This window comes from Harpegnathos saltator, unplaced genomic scaffold (genome assembly GCF_003227715.2).
Source record: "Harpegnathos saltator strain DR-91 unplaced genomic scaffold, Hsal_v8.6 scaffold137, whole genome shotgun sequence".
Classification (NCBI taxonomy): Eukaryota; Metazoa; Arthropoda; class Insecta; order Hymenoptera; family Formicidae; genus Harpegnathos; species Harpegnathos saltator.
Genome location: NW_020229914.1, coordinates 37167 through 48347, shown reverse-complemented (window position 1 = coordinate 48347; position 11181 = coordinate 37167). Strand labels below are relative to the sequence as shown.

The 11181-nt window shown below is 42.9% G+C and overlaps 1 protein-coding gene across 1 annotated transcript; it reads right to left on the bottom strand.

The window, feature by feature from the left end:
* Positions 1-2572: 2572 nt before the first annotated feature.
* LOC112590702 (uncharacterized) lies at positions 2573-3342 on the bottom strand. The gene is made up of 2 exons (XM_025308051.1): positions 3066-3342; positions 2573-2866 (listed from the first exon to the last, which is right to left on the bottom strand). The coding sequence occupies exons 1-2, from the start codon at positions 3321-3323 to the stop codon at positions 2804-2806; spliced, it is 321 nt and encodes a 106-aa protein (XP_025163836.1). The 5' UTR covers positions 3324-3342; the 3' UTR covers positions 2573-2803.
* Positions 3343-11181: the final 7839 nt, after the last annotated feature.

Sequence of the window (11181 nt, the reverse complement as noted above, 5' to 3'; positions counted from 1 at the left end):
ACAGGCATCTCCGCGTCATCTCGAAACAACCACGTGTCCTCCTCCTCCAAATTCACCTGTCAATGCTCCATTTATTCGTTTGAAAGATATAGCTGATTCAATTCCTAAGTACGATGGACAACGGATGTCCGTATTCCAATTTTGTAAAACATGCGAGAGAGCACTCGATTTAATACCTGCGTCACACGAACCTTACCTATGTCAACTAATTTTAAGTAAACTGCAAGGACACGCATACACTGCTGTAGAAGGCTCACGTTATGATGGCGTCGCGGAACTATTACAAAAACTAAAATTAATATTCGGGCCAAATAAATCTCTTAATTAATATAGAGGCGAATTAGGCAATGCGTACATGAAGCCTCAAGAATCAATTTTTTATTATATCGCGCGGATAAAAGAATTACGCACAGCTATTTTAGACTGTGAATTAGTACAAAACCGACACTTAGACAGATGGATAATCGACACTGTAGACAGGGACACATTAGAAAGTTTTGTCAACGGCTTACCATCCGATTTACTAATTCGGGTTAAACTTGAGGGATACGAAGACTTAGAGAAGGCCTTTACTAAGGCTATACAATTATCCAAAACATTAGAGACTGAGACAAGTAGGCGGAAATCTTCTTTTCATAATCGACTACTCCCTTTAGCGCGACAGGACACAAATCCCTTCAACTCGAGCCCTCAATTTAATGCCTCCTATTAAAACAATCAACCTTGCCAAATACTGCAGCGATCGCCAATTTCTTTCGTGAAACCTCTGATTCCAGGGCAACCAGGTCCCAATGCCCCTTCACTTATTCTATGTCGTTATTGCAAAGCCCCCGGACACATAATGTCTGAGTGTCGTAAACTAGCTTATAGGCGGTCATTAGAAAATACAAGCACTCCCACGCAAACCGCCGTTCCGGAAAACGCGACATGTGTCCTGGTCCAGAGCGATGCTCGCCGCGACACGGAACAGACAGGGCGTCCTATTCAAAAGTTGGTTCAATTTCAGGAGGCACTCGGAGCCTCCAACACATAAATTTAAATACAATCTCAGGTAACGTTCCGAACGTCATGTTTTCGTCGCCGGATCTTAACAAAACTGCTCTTTTAATGATCGATTCAGGATCCGCCATGAACTTAATTCGACGCGATCTTTTAGACCCTGGCGTGTGTAACGTCCCGCTATTCCGAGGCTGGAAGAAAATTTTCAAAATTTAATTGCCACAAAGATTTCCACTTAATGGACAACTGAATCGAGAAACGAAACGAAGTCAGCATGTACGTACCCTTTAAAGTCGCCACCTCCGGCTAGGCGCCAACAAGTCACGAACTATCTGTATCCCGCGTCCCAAGCGCCTTCTATATTCGTCGGAACCTGTAACAATTATATTTTTAGTACCCTTCACTCTAACAACGCACCCATGCGCACATAGTATACGTACACATGCTATACTTCTGAACTTGCATTATACTCACTTATTCAACACCCTATATAACCCTTATTCTTATATAATATCTTGCGTGATACCTCTCCTTATATATAATTATATATAACCAATATATTGTATCCTACTATACGAAATAATACATTTCATCTATAATATATATGTACAGGGTGCACGATTTATCTGAAGACATTGAAATATCTCGAGAACTATGCATTGGATAAAAAAAGTGATTAATGAAAGTTGTTAGTCTCGAAGGGGGACATCCAATGATACCAAACTCGACCTCCCACCCCACCCTTTGGGGATGGGGATTGGGGGCAACTTTGAAATCTTAAATGGAAACCCCCATTTTTATTGCAGATACGGATTCTACGCCACAAAATACGTAAATTTTGTCCGAAACTTTTTTTTTGATTCGTGATAGATGGCGTTGTAATCGCAAAAAATTATATTTTCCGCAATTCTCCAGAAATGATCATTGGATTGAGAAATAAAAAATACCTGTTCAATATTTTTAAAGAACATAATAAAAGTTATTCCCCCCCATCCTCTCGGGGTAGGGTGGGTGATAACGTTGAAATCTCAAATGGGGACCCACATTTTTCATTGCAGAGTTAGATTGTACGTGAAATTTTTATTGAAACAATTTTTTTCATTCGTGATAGCGTTGAATTTTTCCGAGAAACTACTTTTAGCGTTACAGGAACAACGACGAGGACGTAGTAGTTTTATGTTCCCTTCGGGTACTTTTTTAATGTGAGTCCCCTTGCCTCTCACAGATCGGGGTGCCTTTTTAATATGAGTCCCCTTGCCTCTCACTGTTCAATTAATTAGAGTAAGTGTTCGAAATTTTTACCTTCAACTTCAATACACTTATTGATCCTTTTTTCAAATGACTGTACACAGGATAGAAGCATATCTGCGGGAGTTTCAGCGCAAGCGTTTCTTATGCGTTCTACCATGTTTTCACGAGTTGTTGGCACTTGTTGATAAACCTTATCTTTTAGGTAACCCCACAGAAAGAAATCCGGCGATGTCAAATCAGGCGACCTAGCAGGCCAATTAATCGGGCCACCTCTGCCAATCCACCGACTATTGTAATCACGATCTAATACTTCCCGTGCTGCTATTGAGTTATGCGCTGGGCAACCGTCATGCTGAAACCACATACTTTGTCGAACGTCCAAGGCAACATCATCAAGTAATGGTGGTAGTTCCTGTTCCAGGAAATTTCGATATTTGATTCCATTCAAATTACCTTCAATAAAATAAGGACCAATGAATCTGTTCCCTATGATTCCAAACGTTAACCGACCAAGGACGTTGATGTTCAACTTGTCGTAACCAGTGGGGATTTTCTACACTCCAGTAATGCATGTTATGTCGATTAACGCCACCATGGTTTGTGAATGTAGACTCATCTGAAAATAGTACGTTAGCAATGAAATTGGGGTTCGTTTGCATTTGTTGAAGTGCCCATTCACAAAACACCACTCGATTATGAAAATCATCGCCATGAAGTTCTTGATGCAGTGAAATATGATACTTATGACGATGCAATATTCTGCGAATACTATCTCCGGAAATTCCGAAAGCGCGATGTAATTACCGAGTGCTTACCTGTGGGTTGTGGTGAACAGCTGCTAGCACAGCTATTTCATTAACTTCTCCTGTAACAGTTGTTCTTCGTTTTCTTTTTTTAGTTTGTACGCTGCCATCCGAGATAAAGGAAGTCACAACTTTGTAAAAAAAAGAACGTGAGCGAACATTGTCTGGAAAACGCTCAGCATACAAGGCAACAGCATCGTCAACATTCCTCCTACATTCACCATAAATCAGAATCATTTCAATTTTTTCTTCTACGGTTGCAGAATTCATTTTCCACTTGCAATTCTGTTCAAAGAATGAAGAGTAGATATGCAGGTAATAAAAACTAGTCAAGTAAAATGAAATTGTTAGAGATGCTTTCAGTTCTAATTCTGAAAGAAAAGTGAGTTCTGACCGCATTGCACTGCCTTTTATAATAAGCCGTAGTTCGCCATACACCTACAGTGGCGCGTCGAGTAGTTCCCTCTTCGATTCGGGTTCCCATTTGAGATTTGAACGTTACCACCCACCCTACCCCGAGAGGATGGGAGGGAATAACGTTTATTATGTTCTTTAAAAATATTGAACAGGTATTTTTAATTTCTCAATCCAATGATCATTTCTGGAGAATTGCGGAAAATATAATTTTTTGCGATTACAGCGCCATCTATCACGAATCAAAAAAAAGTTTCGGACAAAATTTACGTATTTTATGGCGTAGAACCCGTATCTGCAATAAAAACTGGGGGTTTCCATTTAAGATTTCAAAGTTGCCCCCATCCCCACCCCCAGGGGGTGAGGTGGGAGGTCGAGTTTGGTATCATTGGGTGTCCCCCTTCGAGGCTAACAACTTTTATTGACCACTTTTTTTTATCCAATGCATAGTTCTCGAGATATTTCAATGTCTTCAGATAAATCGTGCACCCTGTATATCTGACTTAACAATTTATTATTTTAAAATATTTGTTGACAACCCTACAAAATGTAAAACGATTGCAGAAAGGCCGGGAAGACAGTGATGAATCATATACAAGTTATAATCTCATTTTCAATATATTTAACAAATAAACTAATGATATATATACATATAACTGCGCTACAGCTGTTAAGTATTGAGACCCAATCTAACCACTCACTTACCATCCTATCTAATAAGCTATTGTTATAATACAATTCTCCTTTTATTAATATCGAATCATAGTATATTACTAGCCTAGTTATATTTCGTAGTCCTATGTTTAAACCTGCCGCCGAAAAGCAAACGAGGATAAAATAATGATTAATAAACGCGATACACTGAAATTTTAAAATTTTACACTCACCCGTGCAACAAAATGGCGCAACAAACTTGTTCATAGGCCCTAGAGCAGTACACCGCGGTAGCCTAAAGGCACGTCGCGCCACCGTCGTCTCCCGGCCGCAGAGCGTACCTACTCGCGCCCCTCCTTACCGACTGGACTAAAATTGTTGCTGAAAAATAATAACTCAGGAAATTATTGTTCACGTACAAAAGGGTTCATGAACTATAATCGCGATACCGACGTATCACTCATTGCTACCTGTCCTTCATGTTATCACCAATACTTCAATCGTTTATCCACATGATCGCCCACACAATAGTTATATACTAATAATTAATCCTCCCATTAAAAGGAGCTACTAGTAACAGTAATTAGAGAATTCTTGCCATCAAACTTAAACGAGTAGACAAAAATCAACTTCCACTGTGCAACGCAAGCCACGGACTGCACCACCCTCTTCCCGCTATCTCCTCGATAAAATAAACCGCGCATTCCTATATCATGATCAATCCTAGCAGAAACCGTTATTCATACCACCTTACTGTTAACAACTAATACCTTTTTACCCACCTCTTTCTTACTAAGACTTTGCTTTTCAAATTTTATTGAATAACTCTAGAGGGAAAATAAAAATTAGAAATAAAAAGGAGATTCTTACGCCTTAAAATATCATAGGGACAGTGTATTAAAGCCTTTCGAGGAAAGAGAAGAGGGGGTATAATAAATGGTAATGCAAAGTTAATCGAAAATAATTATATTCTATAAAACATCACTATACAGGCATTATGCGATTAACACATAACACCTATACGCGTCGGTCTCAGCATCCAGCTCGCTCCCTGCAACGAACGAAACGATTGCCAATTAGATGTGCCTTTCAATCAGAATTTAGTATGAGCTTCTGTATCTATTACTCACCTGAACAAATTTTTTAGACCATAGGCGTCCGGATCAGGGCTCATATCTAGATCCCCGTATAGCCAAAAATCGGCCGCCAATCTCCTCCTCCATCTCCTTTTCCAGCGCACCTCCGTCATTTCACGGATGGATAGCAGACCCGGTATCTGAATTTCAGTTTTCAGAGTCATGTTCCCGTTGCAGAAGCACTGTGGTAACAGTGCATAACCTTATTAGCATAACCAAATATCCTAATGTGCATCTGATTGAGTCTACATACATGCATGCAAAACCTTGACATATATATACTCACACTTACTGCCGGCACCGGTCGAATATACTTTCGCCGAGGGAATCGTTGACGGAAGGGATATATATTCTTGCCTCCTTCTCTCTTACACGCACGGCTGACTACTCGTGACTGACAACTGACTAGTGAGTACACAAAATGGAGACCGCCAAGTAACCAACTGCGAAATAACTAAATACCCACCCTCGAATAACCACTACCACCTATACACGCTAACGCCGAGCAAATATCCCCGCATGGAACTAGCACCTAGGAATGGACAAAAAGCTATTCGGACAAAATTCAATAAGTAATATCAAAATACAGAACAACCCGAAAAAGCAACAATATTAACCATCCATACGTTAACAAAGAATCCCACTCCATGAATAAACTATTACGGTTGCTGCAATTGCAAAATTAACCAAAACTAAGGAATAATAATTTTTCAACACCCATACTTTCAGCAACAATTTTAAGACCACCCCTGCTGCATGAAAACGACTAAATTATGAATAAACAAATTAATTTTGCAAAATGATTTTGAAATTTCACTATAGCCAAATCTGCCGCGGACAACCTCGACATAGTACCTCTGAGGTCAAATTTCGATTTTCTACCTTAATTTAATTTGTTTATTTAAATAGTCAGACATGCAGCAATCAAATCGCCGCGGAACCACATTGCCATAAAGACACATGAGCATAGTCACAAGAGGGAGAACCTAACATTTCAATTGTTGTTTAAAATTTAATGTCGTTATTTATAACAATTAAAATTAATAACAAATACTTAAGGTTATAAGGCCAGAATATTCATTTAGTTTTATAGAAATTGTCCTTCAGAACACAAAATCCTCTAACACTTCACCAATAGGCCGGAATAACCCATTCACTAAATAACAAATAAATAATAGGTTAACCAATGGAGTCCGGAAAATCGCGCTACCCACATAACATTCTGTATCGCTCAGAGAATTGATAGTATGCAAAAGAACTCATCCGCTTATTATTAAAAATTAATTGCAAAATTGTAATAAAATTATTATTAGCCAGAGATACAACATAATATATATCGCTGTATTCGCCTTTGAAGTACTAACGCTTTGAGATAATAACCCCTCCCGCTAACAAAAATCATCAAACCTTTTCGTTTCCCTAAAAATTTGCATTGATAACTATGGAATTTCTCGACGGCATGATATGCGCAACGATTTGTACACCTAATAAAGTGACCCCCGTTTTTCGAAAAAATGATCAGAACACCGAGAAAAGGTGGGTCTGGGAAAAAGTTCGTGGCTTTTCCCTATAAAGGGCGCCAATTAACTCAGAAAACACAAAACACAGCGACCGTAGAACCTGTTTCGTACCCTATTACTCTTTTTTAAACGTTAATCTCTATCCATTCCATTCTAAAACTCGGAATTTGTTAAATCTAACGCTAAACCAACCAAAAGTAAAATGCAAACCAGCAATAAATAAACGCAACAACACAACACCCAATACGTCCGACAAGCGTTATCTAATCTGTTATTCCAAGAACATTAATCGATATTTGTAAGAATACGCTGCGTAGAAATATATATGTAAGGGAATAGGTGAAGGACAAAGATAACGACGGAAGTAGTTATAATAACACATACATGAAATCATCCCTAACGTCTGCCTCTCTCTCTCTCTCTGCTATCCTCCTATAAGCAGATATCCCTACCAGGGCCCTTCCCCCTCCACACCCAGCTCCCCGATCTGACGAGTTGAGCACAGAGAGGCCGGAGAGTCAGTCGGACTTTGAAAGCCATAGGTAGTGGCAACTTAGAAACTCAGTACTAGGCAGACAGTGTGTGCTTTATCCTTCGCATAATCTCAATTACCGCCTTACCGGACATAACGTTGTTACTTGTAAGTAATAATATACGCTTTCGAGTAAAAGGGTGTTCCGTAGCATTAGAAACCGACACTATAACGGCAAGTACCTGGGGTAACGTGACTGAGATGATAGTGAACAGTCTGGAATTATTATTGAAAAATATACTTTATTTGCAATAACTATCCTTCGAGCCGCTCTACTAGCTACGAATCTTAACAAAAGTCATTTTAATCAAATTATCCTACGATGGCCTGATTACCCTGCCTCCTCCATTAGCTGGTAGCTCTCCTTGATTGAGTCCCAGGTGTCCTTTATCCAGTAGCACTTACATCTTCAACCTTAGATCTGGTAGCGCCCTGCTTTGAGGAGCCTCATATTGGTAGCTCCATGCTCAGATGAGCTCCAAGTTAGGCCCCTTGCATGTAGGTTGACGCTCCAGGACTAATTCTAGCATTAATAATCCCTCTGGCAGCTCCACCAAGTGAGCTCCATTCCTCCCATTGACTGGCAGGAAGCTCCGCCGTAGTAGAGCTCCTTCTTCCTTCAACTACTTGCGGCGAGAAGAGGCCGTTGTGCCCACTTTTCCATTATTTACAGTGAGTAAATTAATAAGCACTAAGCACTTTACGTCGGAAATATTGACTAAGATTGGAATTAACATCGATATAGATGCCAAAACGTAGCGGAGTCGTTGCCCGAAGGCGTTATTTGACTGAACTAGCATGCACTAGAGCGTGGATTGAAGAACATTCCAAAAAATTAAGATCACCTAACACTTCTGAACTGGTCAAAGAATTAGATAGTGAAGAATTAAAAGAATTGTTCAAGCTAATATCTATTAAATCAACTTCTGACGCTACTACAGAATTGAATGAGAATTCAATCAGATGGGAGAAAGTTTCGTTTTCTGAGGTAGGACATCTCTCATCTAAAGATACCGACAGCCAGACTGGTTCAAGATCAACTCTAAAAACCTATATTCGTGTACTCCAAATACATTAGCACCCATCTCATTCGGATCACCATCTGACTCTCCTTACCATACACAGTCTAATACAGTAATAAGGGCAGACGAGGCATATTATATTGCTAACGTATGCCCGTTCCTCTCCAATTAAAAGTAATTACCAGAATTGTTACATAATGATTTTACATATTTTACAAGCCCCACATTCAATTCCAACACATTAATCGCGTCGTATATTACCATAAGTATATATATATATCTATATTTCGTGTAATCCCCTCTCTTATGCATACAATAAATATAAGTGGTAACCTGACTACAGGTTTCCCGAATCATTAAACGCAACCTTTCATTCCAAGCTCCAAAATACATCTTTCATCCATTGAAGTTAAATATTCCTAACCCGACAGTCTGATAGACATCTACATACTTAGGCCCTCCCCTAGCAAAAAAGTCCTCGGCGTTCTGTAACGTCTCGTCTTTCCTAAGAGCAACGATAACGGTTGTCCTCTATTTCATTTTAGGCCTACCTGCATGCACCGGCAATAGCCAGGGGCACCGAGGACTATGCCGAGAGAGAGATTCCGATGATTGTTGAAAGTGGTTCTGTTCAGCTATTATGAGTAGCTATTATGAGTAAGCTGTCATTTTTGAATAACATTATAAGACTCCGGTATTTCGCCTCAGGGCTTGCCTTCACGTACTCTCATGCGCAACCATTCTAAGCAGCCATTGTTAATCGTAAGTTGCATTTTATATTGTATTAGGACTGATTAGTTTTTATAAAACTTTGCATTACGGATAAACATCGTAACGGTTATTCGAGTTGTAACAGGCATTCGGTCTACCTGGTTGAGACAATAGAGAGGTATCATAAACGTTCAGTAATCCAAAATTTAATACACCACTTTGACATATTAACATATTAACACGCACAATATATATATAAAATCACATTACACCAGTTTTAATGATAAAACTGTAGCTATTGAATCTGTAGCTATGTTCAATTAAGAATAGGTTCCATTTTCATTAAATCACTTCAAACTCCCATGAATCCCTGGTAGCTTCACCGCAGATGAGCCCCAGAATTTCCGTGCGAATTACTTATCGGTAGCTCCCCACGGGAGAGCTCCTCCTTGCAGGAAGTAGACTTAAGATCTGGAAGCTCCACGCATCGTTGAGCCCTTGTCTTGGCAGCTCCGCGCATTGTCGAGCCCCAAGCTAGGCCACCTTGTTATAGCTGACGCTCCAGAATAGATTTTAGTTTTAAGAATCCTTCAGGCAGTTCTAATAATCGAGCTCTATTATATCCTCAGATTTCCTGGTAGCTCCAGAACAGTAGAGCTCCAATTACCTCTTTTTTTGTTTTTTTGGTAACGCAGGGGAAATCCATCATGGATACCCCCTCCCCTTGGGGGGGAGGGGTTATGTCGGACTCCTACCGACTAAAACCCCTGCGGGATGTCTACCTGTCGGGCCGTTGGGTGGGGAGTTAGGGGAACTGCTCCCGCATTCCCTCCTCAACCCCCCGGCCCCAGGGCTCTCTAGGAGCCCCACGCCATCAACGTACAGCGCCCTGTCCCGCAAAGAGAGTCCAGGGCGCGATCCCCGATGGGTTGCCCCACCGGTTGGTCTTCTGGTAACACCTATTAGGAGAAAGGGGACATCCACCCCTCCTCCTTACCCCCCTTCCCTGCTAGCCAGGGGGGGGTTTTGGGGGAGTGGGCCCGGCCCCAACCGGGACACCAGTCCCCCTTGTCCTACCTATCCGACCGCACGGGGAGGATCTAGGGCAACCTAGTCCTCCCCGTCCGGACGGAGGCAGGCCCGAGGCGGCCGAGGAGGATCTGCTCTCCGCAGGGACGGGACAGAGACTCCTCGGCCGACTCCACCTAGGGCCCGCTGCCGATTCCCCCTTCTGGGGACCGCCGACCAGTACGTCGCCTATTGCCGCGCACACCCGGTCGGCGTCCCCACTCCGCGGCCTACTTCTGCGAGATGGTCTCCCTGCAGTAGGAGGCCGCTACGTCCCACGCCTCCTCGTTCCCACACATGGCCGTGACCATGCGCGGGAGCGAGAGTTCCCCCCTTCGGCAACCCACCGCCCCCTCGAGGACCCGGCGCTCCCCGTCCCATGCGGAGCATGCGGACAGGATGTGATGCGCCGTGTCCTCGAGAATGGGGCAGTGGTGGCATCGAGTGGTCGGCTCCTTTCTAATCCGGTGCAGATACCGACCGAAGCAGCCGTGCCCGGTCAGCATCTGCACTAGGTGGAATGTCATTCCACGTCCCCTCCTGCCCGTCACTTCAGACAGGTAGGGGCGAACAGCCGCGGCCGTTGTGGGACCGGACACCTTCGGGTCGGACAATTCATCCTGCCACTTCCGAAGGGTCCGGTCTCTGGCCTGGAGTTTCAGGCCCTTCAATTCCCTGGCCGTTAGCGTTTCCTCCCCGCGGAGCTCCTTCACCCGCCAATAGAAGATTGACCTCTCATCGGCAAGGAGCTCCACGGGAGAGACGCCGGCCAGGGTGGTCGCCGCCATGTATGACACGGTCCGATACCCTCGAATCGCCCTTATTAATACTGGCCTCAAGGCCTGCCGAAGGGAGCGTTTTCCCCTTCCGCAGACCAAGAGGCTAGGCGCACATATGGGCGCCCCGTATAGGGCGATCGAGAGCACGGCCGTGACATACAAGCGGCGAGCCATCCATCCTGGGCCCCCTTGAGCGCGCATGAGGCTGGCTACCGCCAAGCCCGCTTTACGCACCCTGGCGGCCAGGTTCCCAAAATGAGGCCCGAAACTCCAACGGCTGTCCAACGTCAAG

Bases quoted from the DNA above. Each gene is read 5' to 3' on its own strand.
- LOC112590702 (XM_025308051.1), bottom strand. From the start codon at position 3,323: ATGAATTCTGCAACCGTAGAAGAAAAAATTGAAATGATTCTGATTTAT. The intron at 2,867-3,065 runs GTAAGCACTCGG...TACTATTTTCAG, and splicing joins CTGTTCACCACAACCCACAG to ATGAGTCTACATTCACAAAC.